The 16,844-nt window shown below is 37.9% G+C and overlaps 2 protein-coding genes across 3 annotated transcripts; both read right to left on the bottom strand.

Annotated features, from left to right (window-relative positions):
* Positions 1–1,528: 1,528 nt before the first annotated feature.
* On the bottom strand, positions 1,529–6,584 carry LOC137938816 (uncharacterized). 2 transcript variants are annotated; one of them, XR_011109908.1, is made up of 4 exons: positions 6,257–6,584; positions 2,442–2,760; positions 1,807–1,892; positions 1,529–1,721 (listed from the first exon to the last, which is right to left on the bottom strand). XR_011109908.1 is itself a non-coding variant. In XM_068783862.1 (3 exons), the coding sequence occupies exons 1-2, from the start codon at positions 6,507–6,509 to the stop codon at positions 2,444–2,446; spliced, it is 570 nt and encodes a 189-aa protein (XP_068639963.1). In that variant the 5' UTR covers positions 6,510–6,584; the 3' UTR covers positions 1,529–1,892; positions 2,442–2,443. The 2 variants fall into 2 exon arrangements, 1 of the variants encoding a protein (XP_068639963.1); XM_068783862.1 differs by having other exon boundaries at positions 1,529–1,892.
* Positions 6,585–6,894: 310 nt separating this feature from the next.
* On the bottom strand, positions 6,895–7,791 carry LOC137938584 (metalloendoproteinase 5-MMP-like). Its single transcript, XM_068783534.1, has one exon. The coding sequence runs from the start codon at positions 7,789–7,791 to the stop codon at positions 6,895–6,897; it is 897 nt and encodes a 298-aa protein (XP_068639635.1).
* Positions 7,792–16,844: the final 9,053 nt, after the last annotated feature.

Here is a 16,844-nt window from a genome sequence, read left to right as displayed (position 1 = left end):
ATTTGTCGGTTTTTATATATATACACATATAGAGGTGTGATCCAATACGAAAGCCCCTTATGTGTGATACTTACGAAAATGAGATTTTGGTCATTCAATAAGAGAGAGAGAAAGAGAGGAAGAGAGAGAGAATGAGACTGACAATGCAAGTAACCTACCAAATGGGTTGCATTTGGTTGCATTAGCTTTTTTAAAGAAAAAAAGGGTATTAAAACTTGTGTTTTTGGAAGGGTCTCATTCAAGAAATTAGTGTTTTTTTATTTGCCAGATTGTTTAAGCAAGTGTCATTGTTATGAATTAAGATTTTGTCCAAATAGGAACAAATTTTTTTGGAGAAGGAAAAAGATTTTTGCCTTGTATTTTATTGAAGATAATTATTACTTGACATATTTGGTTAAGAGTTGTTTTGTTAACTAAAAACAAGATAAATTAGGCATATGTCCCTTCTCCGTTGCATTTGCTCGTAACGTATCGTTTTTTTATATATATTCGGCACTTTGAAATCCGATACACATCCGCTTTTTTAATAAAATCTAATATATATTGGATCCCTAACTCCTAAGCTCAAGTTTTGTTAAACGACACAACAGGCGCATGGTAGTGCGATCGGGTTAGCGGACCGAAAATGAAACGCCGGAAAAGCTGGGAAAAATCTGGAGCTTCTTGGAGCAGAAAATTCCCAAACTAGGGAAATGTTTTGCCTTCCGAGTCAGGTCCGAGTCAAAAGACTCCGTCCTCTCCGATCTGATTTAATTTAAAAGTGAATCATGGGATAAAATATTACCCAAAGGTGGACTCGGTGTGGACTTTACAATCTGAACTCAGTTTCTAAAGAAAAATGCCTTTTTTTTTTTTTAACTTATTACCTATGCTTCATATTATTTTTAACAAACATTGACCGGTAACTCGCCAAAGTGGAATTTTTTAAGTCTAGAGCATGGATTCGGGTTTAGGTAGACGCCGTGTGGACTTTAATTTTTACCAAGTTGCTCCAGTAGGAAACTATGTGAGAAACACATAACGAGACACTAAGCTTGGCTGATTGGCGTCTTCATACTTCCTATGACCTTGGCGAGTTACAGGTTTGGGATAAGAGCATTGCATCAAACCAATATCATATGCAATCTCTCTAGACAACCACAAGGGATCTCTCATAACTAATAATTTACAAGAAATTTTTCATCTAACTTTAACTATAATATATTATAGAAGAGAACAAGTCACTAAAAACCTTATCCTGTAAATTAAAAAAAAAAATGTGGGACTTCCACCAACTTTCAGGATTAGGTCAAAAGTTTTCTAAATCCTAAGCTTCTATGCATGAATCACATTTGCCCATAGTAATAAACTAACCCAAGTTTGTATTCATGAATCAGATTTTTAGGTTTGATTCCTTCACCCACAGCAGGGCAGTTTCTTTATTAGTGGAGTTGGAATATTTTTGTTGCTCAAGTCCATTTCCTCGTGCTCATCATTATCTTCGTCTTATCTATGTTTTTGCATGGAATAGAAATTCTATTTACTCATATGGGCTAGTATTTTTTTTTTGAAGATAGTGTGGACTCATGTGGACTAGTATTACTACTCTGTTTTCTCATGTAAGCTAAAAATCTTTTCTTAATCCAAGTTTATCACTCTCACCTTTTATATGGTTCATCTGCATCATCAACATCTCCATATCATCATCATCATCCTCACCAACCTTGCTTCTTCTTCTTCATCTTGTATATGTTTTTGCATTCAGTAGAAGCTCTATTACTCATGTAAGCTAACAATCTTTTTAAATCCATGTGATTTTATCACTACCTTTCATATGGCTCATCTGCATTATCATCATCATCATCTCCTTATCATCACCATCCTCATCATCATACAGCATAACAGGATGCAAGCTGAAAGATGAAAACAGTTGATAGTGCAATATCAGGTATTATTGGTTTTACCAAGGATGGGCAGAACAGTATGTCATAATCCATAATTTCAGGTACATCTAGGACTTGGGAGGGAGACATTATTTCCCATCTCAAAGCTAAATTGAACATTATAGCCTCCATAACAAACTTTACATATCACATAACGTTGTTATGTTTCAGATTCTGGAGAGTCCAATGTGGATGGCCCTAGGGTTACGGTCACCACTGGAATTTACTGGGCACATGTGTAGTTAAAAAATGAAAATCAAGAGAATATAATTGTACCAAACAAAACAGAAGGTACAGAAGGTAAAGATGGAATAGTGCTACCATGAAGCCATCTCATTACAAAATGAAAAGTTTAGAACAGCAGCATAAAATCTGGAACTCAGCGAGTCTTACAGGCTATTAACAGTATTTTATAAAGATGCCCATGGCAGCCTAGTGAACTAAACTTAATAGTAGCAGTGTAGAGAGATTTCAAAAGCAAAGGGACAGGTAGGTTCTTGTAAAAAGCTACATGCTCACCTCTACAAGAATTTCTCAACGGATGAAACTAGAGTGTTCTTGGGCACTGCACCAATGATTGTATCTTTCTTATCGCCGTTTTTAAAGATAATTGCAGTTGGGATGCTTCTGATCCCATACTGGGTGGCTATTGATGGGCTTTCATCAGTGTTCACCTTGAAGCATTTCAACTTCCCTGCAAACTGCTTCGACAGTTCATCTATGACAGGGTGGATCATACGGCAAGGCCCACACCATGGCGCCCAGAACTCAACCAGGACAGGGAGGTCAGCCTCAAGAACAAGGGACTTCCATGTTGCATCAGTAACTGCAGGCACTACTGCAACCAAGAAAAGCAAGGGTCGGTATGTAAATTAAGTATGCCAGCTCTTCCCTAAAACAAAGTATTGTTAAGGCAACCTCTTTCTTCAAGGAGTGTGTGAGCAGAAAGAAAAGAAAACCAAGCCAAAGAAAACATGCTATGATGCGTCCCACCTGTGTGGTGAAAGATCCTTGCCAGTGTCATTTACATGAGTTTTATTTTTCTTTTTGAATGGTAACCATGCTTTTTACTATATTAATTCCAACTTTTAGTGAAACAAAATGAGAAGTAATCAAATTTCCAATGAGAACAGTAGAAATTTTGCCAAACAGTAGCATGCTTAAATGAGATTTCAACTAGAAAAGTAATGGCTAAAAATAAAAATAACTGGCTTCATCGACTCAAGAAATTAATTTTTTCAGCCATAACTCAGAAGTGTAAGATCAAGGCTGCTACTAGAACATGAACTATCCAAAATTGAGAGGTAACCTGAACCTTAGCTTTTTCAACTTATATAGATGCTACACTGCAATAATTAACTACATAAATACTGCTGTTGTCCAAAAAAAAACCTCAAAGTTTTTTTAATCGGGATTTCTTTTATGGAGAGCAAAAGCAAGAAAAAGTGTTTTTCAGAAATAAAGTATTTCATTGCAAACCAAAATAAAATAAACACAATAAGGTTTACTTAATAATTTGAAAACTTACTATTTCAAAAAAATAAAAAAATTGAAAACTTCTATAGGGTTCTGAAAAGAAACCAAGTGTTCTCAGTAGGATAGCAACCTAACCAAGGATGCAAGGGGAGATTATGAGAAAACGACACGATGGAAACAGTAGGAGAAAGTGAGGGAAGGGTCCCCTGACAGTGCAAGATGTCAGAGAATGAAGTTCTTTAGTGTTGAAACACTGTACAAAATAAAAGATATCGACTCCCAACTTTGGGAGCCTTGTTCTACTGGGGAAATCTTGTAAGAGCCTTATAGAAACTTTACATTGAGAAATTTCCAGCATTGAAACCCTATTTTCTCGTACTCTAGTCCAGAAATTGTCAACAATTGGTTGCCAAGAAGCATATGAACAAAAAATGAGAGAAAACAAGCTTTTAATGATGAAAATGCAAAATACAATCTTTTCACTCAAGGCAGTTACAACAAAAGAAACTCTCACTTACGTTCTCTTTTTCAAGGCTCCAAAGAGCTAGAAACCCCGTTATCACATTAAGGATGTGTACTAATACCTCATTCATCTTCTACTCGTGTCTGTCCTCTCTTATCCCTTTCACTCTTTCTTTGTTGCCTTTCTATCATTACTTTTCCAAAAGATGGACCACTCTCATCTAGATAAGGGGGAAATGCCAGAATAGAGAAAGGATAAAAACTAATTCCTCCACTTACCATAGGAGTTTGTTTCTCAACTGACTCCTAAGGGCTGGAACGGCGGGTGATTTTCATCATCCAGATAACCAATTTTCTAAAACCTGACTGTGGACAATCTCCAGAAGTGAGGTAATATGGGACCATCCCTCTCCTGCCCCTTCTGCTGGACTGCTGATGAGAGCGTCTTTCATATCCTTATTCACTACCCCTTTGCCCTGGACGTTTGGAACCGCCTCTTTGATATGATCGGGGTCTGTTGCTGCCTTCCTCATGTCCTCTATGGTACATGTTGCATGCTCCTTGGAGCCTACCTCGCTAAGGTGGGAAAGATGTTCCTTTTCTGCTTGTCTTGCCTTCATCCTCTGGGGCCTTTGGATTGAACGCAACAATCGTCAATTTCATTGGTGCCAACTTATTTGAAATGTATTTTATGCAATGTTTTAAATGTATGTTGAAGCTCGAACCTGGCTCAAGCTTGAGTTCAAACTCAGTAAAAAATTTTGAACTCGAGCTCGAGTTTGAAGTATTCAAATCAAGCCAAGCTCAAAACTATGCAGGTTCAAACTTGGCTCGACATGATGCCACCCCTAGATTTATTTGTTGAAAGGTTTAATTAGTGTAACTAAGGGTTATAATGACAATTTTCTATGATGTCTCATTACCGTGAGGCTTCTTATGATGAGATTATTTGTACATGTATTGAGATATAATTGTAAAGTTGGCACTTATATCAACAAAAACTGGTTTATTTCCTCTGTCATACTATTGCTAAAAATTTGAAAAGGTGGTTGCAGTGGAAACACCACATGAAATGGAGTAAGAAGTTCAAATATTTGGAAAAAAACATATTAATATCAAAGAGAAAACAAAAACATGAAAAACGAAACACTATCAGCTGCTCATCAGACATGAAAATAGCTCTATTTTATGAAAAAATATGCACCCTTCCCAAATGCAAAAAAATACTATGAGCACATGCTTGTACAGGAGGAAAACATGCTTAACTTGCATGGTTCTCTGAAAGAAGAGACAAAGTTCCCAACAAAACAAATGAAAAAATTTCTCAGGCAGTTCTCTTACATCGCTTTTTACTTGTAGTATAACTAACATAGTGATGATAGCTTAAAAGAGAGAAATGCAAGAGGGGCTCAGGAAGCACAGTAATGCAATGTTGCCATCTCCCCTTTATAGAAAAATACAGTAGTCTATAACAAGAGATGTTTCCACGGATAACTACAGACAACTTAGTGCATACAGGGTTCAAGTTTTATTTCCATATAAATTTAGCTTGAAGCTCCAAAATCAAAATTTCTAACTGGAGCAGATCGCTTCCTCCTAATTATGATGCAATGCCCTGCTGGCAGCAAAATGCTTTAAGATTCCCAAGTGCACCTTTTTTTTTTTGTTTTTTGAAATGTTTGGCGACACCAATTTTTAGAAACAATAAACATATCTTAGATCAGTTACAAGTCTGACACTTAATACACTTCCATAAATCGGCTCAATTACAACACACTGAAAGGAAAAGAGAATCAGCTGAGACACTCAGTCAGTAAGAATCATTCTTTGATTCAAAGCCAAAAAAATTATTCTTGTGAACGTTTCATAAAATATTCATTAAGTTTGACTTTACAAACAAAACATACCTTGCGGAAAGGAAAAGAAATTGATGGACAGAGAGGGACCTCAATATTAAACACTTCGAGCTAGTTATTGGAACAAGATTCATCACTTAGGCCACAAGTTAAAATTTAAGAATATACAAAGCCATAAAAGGTCACATCCAAAACCAATTAAATCGCTTAATCTGTCTGAAATATTAAGAAAGGTCGATACCATACAGCGAGCTGTTTTTAGTCGTAAATCGACTGACTACTTAAAACTACAGCAGATCCTAAAAAAACACAAAATTGGAACAAGAATAATGATTTTTTTTTTTGTTGGCAAACGAAAAAGAACGAAATCAAGTGAAGTACGAGACCAACATATTTCCTATCAGACTTCAAGAAAAAGTTCAGTCTTCAGACGCAGCACCAGTAATCAACAAACTAACTCCAGAGAGTCGATCTCCGACAACCACAACAAAATCCAGTAAAATCACAAAAAAATAATCTCAATAGAAGAAAACAAACAACCTTCAACAGCAGCCTCCTGCGATTCACAAACAACTCCGAGGCGCTTAGCATTCGGAACTCTCACGCTCACGGCCGAAGCCAACGCAATCATCTGGAAGCGCGAATCGATCCTCAACCCCCTTGACTCCAGCACTACTCCATGCTTCCTCCGGGCCGGCCCGGCCGCAACCGACGCAAACACCGTCGGCAAAGAGCCGGAACTCAGTTGAACGGCGGCTCGGGGAATCGGAAGAGATTCGAGAACAACCGGCATGGAAGCTGGGAGCAGAATGATCTCAGTGAATCTCCACTCGGCCCGGGAGAAAAATCGGATTGAAACGTGTGACAGATGAACGTGAAAAATAACAAAAGAAAATTTTGTGAAGAGAGATATAGATGTGGCTGGGAGCGCGAATTATGTCCATGCTGGCCTGAAATTGGACCCACAGTCTTGTTATTAATAGAAAATCACCACGTGGAAACCGTCCTATTTTACCCAGTTTTTTGCTTATTTTTATAAATTTTAAATAAAAATAAAAATTATACCTTAATTCTTACAAGACTAAAAATTCGGATAATTTTACTTAATTGACCATATTTTATTAACTAAAATAAAAATAGGTAAGAGTTATTTTATAGTTGAACCGGGTTCAACTAGGTTAAGGGTAGAGGTTCTTAATCCCATCAATGTCATCCTGGGTCAAGTCCCTCTTTTGGACCCCATAGGGAATTGTTGCAAACATGACGGCTTCCGGGACCATCGAATGGCCCATTCCGAGAGTATGGCCCAGCTCATGTAGCGCGACTGATACAAAGTCCACCGTATCGTCTGACTGAGACACACCCCACTTTTCATCCCCGTCAAAATGGGCAAACGCAACCGTGGGAGGCGTTGCATGGCCAAGAATGTGTCTTGGCCCATCAAAGCTCTGATAATCCCCGTGAGGCCCTTTAAAGAATCCGATTTTGATATCCGCACCCAAGTGTTGCTCAAACGGGAGCTCTTCAAAGAGAAAGCTCGTCACTGCACCCCATTTTTGTGCCGCGAATATAATCGACGGTACAGCAAAGTCGTAAGGGAAGTCGGCCTGGAGCGGACCCCACTTGAGGTTCCGTTTGTTGGCGGGCCATTTCGGATTTCCAGGGAAATGGACCCATTGGGTCCCTATACCGGCCTCGGATCCGTTAAAGAAGTCCGGAACTCCGCATCGGGGCGTCATCATGAGGTCGAGGGTGGCGTCGTCAACGACGCCGGAGACATTGAGTTTGTAGGTTGTTTGATAGAGCTTGAGCGCCGACTCGAGATGACTGTCGAAGTGGTCGTCTTTTCCGGTGCCCGTGGCAACGTGGGCGTAGTCCAAGTAGCCGAATCTAGCGAGGTAGTTTTTTAGCTTGTGGAGTCCGGTCACGGTCTCCCCGATTCGGCTGCCTTCCAACGGTTGCAGGTACTTGAACGGCCGTCGATGGCCCTCGATTGGTCTGCAGAAGACGAAGCAAGGTAGAGTGGTTAGAGAGAGAAGCACTAGAAGAAGAAAAGGTTTCTGGAGATAACCCATCTCGACCCGGAAGCTTGTTTACTGTGTTAGAGCTGCTGCTGCATCTGTTTAAATATATTCGCGACTGTTCTTGCCAGCAAAGACTAATGCAGATGACTGGTGAAGCAAGGAAGTTTTTGGCTGGACAGAAGGGTTTTTGGTTCGTTAAAAAGGTAAGAGAGCTGTCAAATTAAACTGGAATGTTACTTACCTTCCTTTTTGAATTCCGTGACAGTTAGATTTTTATTTCTCTCCTCCCATTGACGTCGTGATCGGTGGAGATATGTTTTTAAAGATTTCAGAACCAGAGAAGAGACGGAAAGATTTACATGAGGAAATGTTTGGCAAGTTTTCAGAGGGGTACTGGCTGAGAAACTGAGTTTGCGATTTGGAAACTTGCATTTTCTGGAATGAATTGCATCTTCCTCATTGTTGTGGACACGGTGCAGCAATTCATGCAGAAAGACGAGTCCACTAGATTTTCTGTAACTGAATCACTGAAGTGCGTTTCACTGAGTCACGCCGAGTTGACACTTAGGTTGGCAAAAAATTCTAGTCTAAGTCAGGGCGGGTCACATAAGTTAACCAATTATGTGAGAAATTAAAATCTTGACATGTAATAAATATATATGTTGAGCATAGCTTTGCTTGAGTGAGGTGGATGTTATTTCTTTTAGGTTTTCCTTAGCTATGATTTCTATGTTCATGTCTCTCGGCCAACTTCTTGAGGTTGTCTTGGACCTTTTCTACTCCAGGAAGGTACTCTACTTTTATTGGCGTTATGTCATACTTACGGCTTGCTTATTTATAAATAGGCTACTTTTATCTGTACTTAGTCATAAGACTTTAAATTTCGTACTATTTCCTCGTGAAGACCATATTTTCTCTTCCCGTAAAAGTCGTTGGGTGTACTTGTTTTTTCCATCTTGGGTTACTCTCAAACCCAACAAGGTTATATTTGTTATAATCATACTCTTTGGTGGTTACTTGTGTCTAGGGATATGAACTTTTTGAGGACACATTATTCTATTATTCGAAAATGCTCTAGGTCTTTCATACCTTTTGGTCACTCCTCGTCAATTTGTGCCCTTTAATGCCAATATCACTGCTCCTTGAAGCATCGATAGACACCATGCTTGTGGAGTTTTCAGATCCTACAAAGGTAAGTCCTTCATCCCCTATTCTATTTGGTCCACAATTTGATAAGGGGGGCTCTCTCTTTACTTAAAAACAGGGAAAGGCTTCGCCTCCTCTCCCTATTATTTATTTAAACCCTTAAAATGCTTTTTATTGAAATACTTTAAAGTAATCATTCTTCAAAAGAAGAAAAGAAGTGAAAAATAAGGGGGCTGTTAGGAATTAGACACCCTAATTCCAAATTAAAGAGAGCAATAATAATAATCGAGGAAAAAAATCAAGCAATGAAAAAACACAACATGATTTATACAGGTTCGCCTCAAGGTGAGACTACGTCCTATCTTCCGCAACTGTAGTAAACCACTAAGAAAATGAAATAATTCACAAGAGAAATCGTATACTTATGTTTTCTCTAACCTCTCTCGGCCGCAATTGATGCTCCTCAAATAATGATTTCTCTAACCTCTCTCGACCCACATACCAACTCAACGTAAGGTGTTAATTAGGATCCATAACTTAATAGGGACCTCCCCCTTTACTTAAAGACGGGGAAGGACTTCGTTTCTTCTCTCTATTATTTATTTAAACCCTTAAAATGCTTTTTAGTTGAAATACTTTAAAGTAATCGTTCTTCAAACGAAGGGAAGAAGTGAAAAATAAAGGTGCCTCTTACTTTACTTAAAGACAGGGAAAGGGCTTCACCTCCTCTCTCTATTATTACTTTATATGTTCGAAGACACCATAAACACTTGAAAATTAATTAAAAAATCAACTCAATTGGCCCTTAATTTCAAGAGTTTCTTTTTCCTCCCCTTTTCATCATCACTTTCCGACTCAACCAAAGAATTCAAGGGTAGAGGTTCTTAATCCCATCAATGTCATCCTGGGTCAAGTCCCTCTTTTGCACCCCATAGGGCAGTGTTGCAAACATGACGGCTTCCGGGACCTTCGAATGGGCCATTCCGAGCGTATGGCCCAGCTCATGAAGCGCGACTGATACAAAGTCCACCGTATCGGGTGACTGGTACACCGCCCACTTTTCATCCCCGTCGAAATGGGCAAAGGCTGACATGGGAGACCTAGCATGGGCCAGGATGTGTCTGGGCCCATCAAAGCTCTGATAATCCCCATGAGGCCCTTTAAAGAATCCGATTTTGATATCCGCACCCAAGTGCTGCTCGAACGGGAGCTCTTCAAAGAGAAAGCTTGTGACTGCCCCCCATTTTTGTGCCGCGAATATGATCGACGGTACAGCAAAGTCGTAAGGGAAATCGGCCTGGAGTGGACCCCACTTGAGGTTCCTTTTGTTGGCGGGCCATTTCGGATTTCCAGGGAAATGGGCCCATTTGGTCCCTATACCGGGCTCGGATCCGTTAAAGAAGTCCGGAACTCCGCATCGGGGCGTCATCATGAGGTCGAGGGTGGCGTCGTCAACGACGCCGGAGACATTGAGGTTGTAGGTTGTTTGGTAGAGCTTGAGCGCCGACTCGAGATGACTGTCGAAGTGGTCAACTTCTCCGGCACCCGTGGCAACGTGGGCGTAGTCCAAGTAGCCGAATCTCGCGAGGTAGTTTTTGAGCTTGTGGAGTCCGGTCACGGTCTCCCCGATTCGACTGCCTTCCAACGGTTGCAGGTACTGGAACGGCCTTCGATGGCCCTCGATTGGTCTGCAGAAGACGGAGCAAGGTAGAGTGGTTAGAGAGAGAAGCACTAGAAGAAGAAAAGGTTTCTGGAGAGAACCCATCTCTACCCGGAAGCTTGTTTACTGTTAGAGCTGCTGCATCTGTTTAAATATATTCTCGACTGTTCTTGACAGCAAAGAGTAATGCAGGCGACTGGTGAAGAAAGGAAGTTTTTGGCCGGACGTTCTTTGAATCAGGGAGGAAAATTTGCTGGACAGAAGGGTGTTTAATTCGTTAAAAGGGTAAGAAAGCTGTTAAATTAAACTGGATATTACTTACCTTCCTTTTTCGATTCCGTGACAGCGAGATTCCTCGTTGGCTGCGAAAATGAGTTTGCGATTTGCTGCGCGTAGTGGAAACTTGCATTTTCTGGAATGAATTGCGTCTTCTCGTCGTTGAGTGTAGGGGTGCGTCCAATCAGCCGACCCCGAGCCTACTTATGAGGCTTGATTTAAATAGAGTTTTCTACTAAAATAACCATTTAAAAAATTTATTTTTGAAATGTGGAACCGTATGGCCAATCCTTGTATAAGGTCCTGTTACGCCTCTCACTAATACCTCGAGGTTTTAGCGCAACTAGTTTCAACATGGTATCAGAGCAGGAGTTTTTTCCTCTCTTTTCCGTCGCAGAAAGTCGGAGCTAAGTGCTCCTGTAATCGCCGAAGGAGGAAGCTGGAGGAAGGAAAAATCCGTCGGAGTTGCAGAACTCTGTTTTTTCTGCAACTCCATATTCCGGCTGTCCCGACGCCAAAAGAACGTCGCCGACGCCGACGACGGCACCACCACACTGTTATGACTGAAGCCGACGCTCCGCTGCAATTGCCGAAGACGAAGGTTGCCGTTGTCGACGACGAAGACAGCCGTTGCCTAAGACGAAACATTTTACGTCGTCGGAATCACGTCGCCGACGAGTTCCGACGAGCGCCGCCGACGGCATCACCACCCTTTTCCGAACCGAAGCTGACACTCCGCTGCCGTTGCCGAAGACGAAGACCGTTGCCGAAGACGACAGTATTTTTTTTAAACTTAGGTACTGTTGATTTATTTTTCCTGTCGACCCAGACCGACGGGTCGACCGAATCGGACCGAACCGGTCTAAACTCGAACCGGATCGGACCAGCACTGGAGCGGACCAGAATTGAATCCGCCCAGATCGTACCGAACCGGACCAGATCAAACCGGACCGGACTGAACCGAGCCGGACCGGATTAACATGGTATCAGAGCAGGTTGGTCCCGAGTTCGAATCCCACTCCCCCCCGAAGGCTGTGAATTTGGCCACCGAATTTCCACGGGTATTTCCCGTGCGGGGGCGTGTGGAACCGTATTTGTATCACTCGGGCCAATCCTTGTACAAGGTCCTGTTGCGCCTCTCACTAATACCTCGAAGTTTTAGCGCAACTGGTTTCAACAGAAAACAACGTCATCAACTTATTTTGAAAAATATCCAACTTTGACTAGTCCACTATACATGTGAACAGTCAAAATGACACGTAAGCTTTAACTACTTAGTGTCACCATGTCAACAGTACAAAATGGTCGATGAACACATCGGCTGCCACGCCATTTATTTTTGACATGTCATCTGCCATGTCAGTTGCCATATCATTATCAATTTCCCTCTTTTTCCCCGTCATCTCGCACCACGTAAGTTCATGCCATGTAAGCCCTCACTTATATTTTTTTCATTCTAATATTTCTTCCTCGATCTTTCTCTTCTCCTCTCCTCTCACTCCCTCTCCTACTACTGCCGTTCCCCTGCTACTGCCGCTCGGCCACGACCGCTCCCCTGCTGCCGCCGTTCAGCCTCGGCTTCGCCCTCAACACCCCCCTCTCAACCACTCTCTCTTCGTCTCAACCGAGACTTCATCTCAGCCTCATCTCTCGTTCTTCTTCTCTGTTCCCCTCTGTTCATCCTCTCGCCGCCCCCGCTCTAATACCCTATTATTTCACTCTCTCGCTGCCCCTTCTCTCAAAACCGAAGCCATACACACCCTCCAAACCCGAATTTGAATTTCAGAAGCCGATTTAGTAGGGTGATTTTTTAGGGTTTTTGTTACTTGAATCTAATTACTGTGTTTAATTATAATGTTGATTTGAATTTAGGTGTTTAATTACTGTATTGATTTTTTTGTGATTTACTGTTTAATTTTTTATTTTATGTTAGTGAAATTTTTGTCAATCGCAGATAAATTAAAACCTACAACATGGAAAGGGCTGTAAACCAGAATTTTATCGATGCATTTACTTTTTAAACTCAAATCAAATTTTCATATTTTTTCAGTTAATAAATATTTTTAATTGATAATAAAAGGTGTTTAAGATTTTTAATTAAATAATATATTTTTAAATAATTTATTATTTTGTAAATAAGGTGATAAAAAGTATACAAATAAATTGTATTTTTAAACTCTAAAATAACTTTTTTTATATTTATTAATTTAAATATATTTTAAATCGATAATATATGGGTAAGACTTAAGAGTAAGATTTTTTAAATTTATAAATATTTTAAATTCATAATAAATGGCTAAGAGTTAGATTTTTTCTGTTTATAAATATTTTAAATTTATAAATATTATTATTTTGTAAATAAGGTGATAAAAGTATACAAATAAATTGTATTTTAAAACTTTTAAAAAAAATTGTAGATTTTTTAAATTTATAAATATTTTAAATCGATAATATATGGGTAAGACTTAAGAGTAAGATTTTTTCAATTTATAAATATTTTAAATCCATAATAAATGGGAAAAAGTTAGATTTTTTATATTTATAAATATTTTAAATTTCTTAATATTATTATTTTTTAAATAAGGTGATAAAAAGTATACAAATAAATTTTATTTTTAAACTCTAAGATAACTTTTTTATATATATTCTTTAATTTTTTAATATTTTAAATAGATAATATGTGAGTGAGACTTAAGAGTAAGAAATTTTCAATTTATCAATATTTTAAATCCATAATAAATGGGTAAGAGTTAGAATTTTTCTATTTATAAATATTTTAAATCTAATTTGTATACTTATTTTATTTTATTTTAAAAAATATAAAGTAACAAAAAGTGTAACTTTAAATTTTTTAATTGATATTAAATGGTGTTAAATATGTATGAATTAAATTTTTAATAGTTTATTAGATTTTTTAATAATTTATTATTTTAGATATAGGGTAATAAAAAGTGTATTTGATTTTTTTATTTTTTTAAAATTTATTCAAAATTTAATCATTTAATGGCGTGGCAACTGACATGGCAGATGAAGTGTCAAAAATAATGATGTGGCAACCGGTGTGTTCATCTACCATACCGCACGGATGATGTGGCGACACATAATCAGTCAAAGCTTATGTGTCGCCTTTGACTGTCCACATGTACATTGGACCTATCAAAGTTGGGTATTTTTCAAAATAAGTTGATGACGTCGTTGTTTTCAGGAATAAGTTTTTTTAAATGGTAATTTTGGTAAAAAACTCATTTAAATATTTTGAACTCGAGCTCGAGTCCAGCCTAGCCTTGAGCCTACAATTGTAATCGAGCCTAAGTCCAATAATTTTAACCAAGTTCAAGTTCGAGCTCGAGTCGAGTCGAGTTCGAGCTCTAACCTATATTTAAAACTTTGCATAAAAAATATGTCTTAATTTGGGTACTAGATTCCATAGGGCTTGGAGGTTCATTCACTCGAAGTGCCAAGTAAAGGTCCATGCACCTGTGACAGGAGAATTTTCACCTTCCAATCATTATAATTGTCTCCATTAATGGAGATGAACAATATAAGAGGAATCAAAATTTGGAAAAAATAAAATTTGAACAAATGCAAAATAAACAATAAACTTACTAAAACATGCAATAAAGCTAAATATTGAATATTTAGCCATGTAAATAAATTCAAACAAATAAACCAACATGTCATTATAAAATTTACTATGGGTTTAGATTATAACACAAGCGATTTATATAACTTTATGATGAGATCAAAATATGTCTGTAAAAGAATTTTCTAGGCCTGTTGGCAACTAGATTTTTTTTTTTTTTTGAAATTTTTATATCCCATCTTGATTAATCACTTAAATATAGCATTTGCCATGTGAAGTTAAATAATTATATCTCCATGATTAATCATATTTTTTATGTCATTAACTTTATGTGACTAAGCTTAATGTCACTAGAAATTTTCATAATTAAAAATGTTGTGGCTATTACTCAATTAGTCAAATATAAACAAAAATATGACACTAAAATAATTGACTAAAATTGATGCCAATTATTAATTCATTATATTTAAGTCAACAAAAAATATGCATAAAATACTAAATAAAAAATTTCATAAGATAAAAATGATCATATATATATATATATATATATATATATATACATGTAAAATTATTGAATTCATATGAATTAAATGAGATATGGTATAAAAAAATATACTAATTTTCTAGTTATTCTAATATCTATTAAATGTATCCAACAATTACAATTAAAGTGAGATGACTACGAGGTCATTTACCAAAAATTTAAGTTGAGGGCTTGGGTTCAAATCTCACACTCAACAATTTTTTTTCTTAGCATTACTGACTAACTCAGTTGCGCAATTTGGAATGGGTGAGTCGTATCCAACTCAATCCAAAACCTGGAGGTCATCTTCAACCTCCAGCCACGCGCAAAGAGCAATGCCTTGCCTCCATCACCACCTCGACGACGGCGCACCCAACGCCGACCTTGGCTATGTTCCAACATGCCGCAAGCCAAAAACGTACATAGAGACACCATCGCTGGGAGGCGTCAACGAAATCCGATGGCTACTCACCTAGAAAGGTGTTTCTTCGTATCTGAATAATCCGAACAGGTTCAAGTCCAACCTCTACTTGCAAATAACAGCAAGCAGAAATTTCCTCCAAAAAAATTGAACCCATACCCTTTTTCTGTTCATCCCCACTGCTCGCCATCTCTACTCTCGTGATGCATGATGGACAACGCACATGGAAATTTGCGACCATCGACATCACGAACGACGCTCAACCAATGTAGTGCATGTGGATCACCCGTGTCGGGAAGCTGGAAACACTAGTTTGCATCCATAAAAAATTTGGGAGGGAAAGGTTTCACATTCGGTCCTGACTCCCAAATCCGACTCTTTGAGTAAAGAAGCCGGTTCGCAAGCTCGTGAACCAAACCGAGCTTAGTTCGGGTTCGACTCGTTTACTTAAACAAGTCGGCAACCTAATCTCGAAGTCGATTCAAGATCGGGTTTATTCGAATATAACCGAGCCGAGCTCAAGCTATTCACAAACCTGTGTCAACTCGATGCAACAATTCATGCATAAAGACGAGTCCACTAGATTTTCTGTAACAAAATCACTGAAGTACATTTCACTGAGTCACGCTGAGTTAACATTTAGGTTGGCAAAAAATTATAAACTCAGATCGGGTCACATAAGTTCAGAAGCTGACGAGTAGGACATTTGTGGAGAATAGAAGGGCATTCAACCCGTTCTCTCTCTATTTAGAAATATAAGATATAAGAAGAATGTATTTGAACTAATTACTTAAACTACATTTCTTTCTATTGTAATTTGCCCTTAAATTGGGAACTTATGATTGGTGTTCATTTTAGGATTTGTTCCTCTTCAACACCCCAAAATTATACCAGCATCTACCCCATGTCCCTATCAACCAATGCATCTACCCCTATATCTTTTGTATCTGTATTTATTTTTAGGGAATTTTAGTATATTACCCAATTTTTTTAAAAATAATAATAAAAATAACCAACTTTGGAACTTAATTGCGCAAATACACAACTTTAACTAGTCAAATCCACATGTGTATAGTCAAAGGTGATACGTAAACTTTGAACGCTTACGTAGAGCCACATCATCATGCCACGTCAACACCCAAAGAGTCTTACGCCATGTCACCACCACGTCGTTGGTAAGTCAAGAAAATATTATACCTCTCGAATGTGAATTTTTTTACATTACTTTCCTGTTAATTTTACTCTCTATTCCATTTCTTTATTATTAATTTTAAAATTAATATATTATTTATTAATTTATAAATGATTATTTTCATTTCTTTCTTTATATATTATAATAAATACTTATTTGCAGTTTAATTTTAATTTTATTTGTTATTTTAATTAGTATAATAAGTATTAAATAATTGGTTCCATATTATATTTTATTTATTTAACAAAAACTTCAGTTTTTTCTTTTGTTCTATTTATCTGTTTATTTGTTGTTTGTAATTTT

Source organism: Aristolochia californica, unplaced genomic scaffold (genome assembly GCF_029961685.1).
Source record: "Aristolochia californica isolate CCGP_79_NKW_82.1479 unplaced genomic scaffold, dmAriCali1.0.hap1 SCAF_8, whole genome shotgun sequence".
Lineage (NCBI taxonomy): Eukaryota > Viridiplantae > Streptophyta > Magnoliopsida > Piperales > Aristolochiaceae > Aristolochia > Aristolochia californica.
Note: the sequence above shows the minus strand (reverse complement) of the source record. Positions and strands in the feature narration are given on the sequence as shown.

Excerpts from the sequence above, each read along its gene's own strand:
- LOC137938816 (XM_068783862.1), bottom strand. The coding sequence starts at position 6,509 with ATGCCGGTTGTTCTCGAATCTCTTCCGATTCCCCGAGCCGCCGTTCAA. Across the intron at positions 2,761-6,256 it reads GCAGGAGGCTGCTGTTGAAG|TAGTGCCTGCAGTTACTGAT; the intron begins GTTGTTTGTTTT and ends TCTTGGTTGCAG.
- LOC137938584 (XM_068783534.1), bottom strand. The coding sequence starts at position 7,791 with ATGGGTTATCTCCAGAAACCTTTTCTTCTTCTAGTGCTTCTCTCTCTA.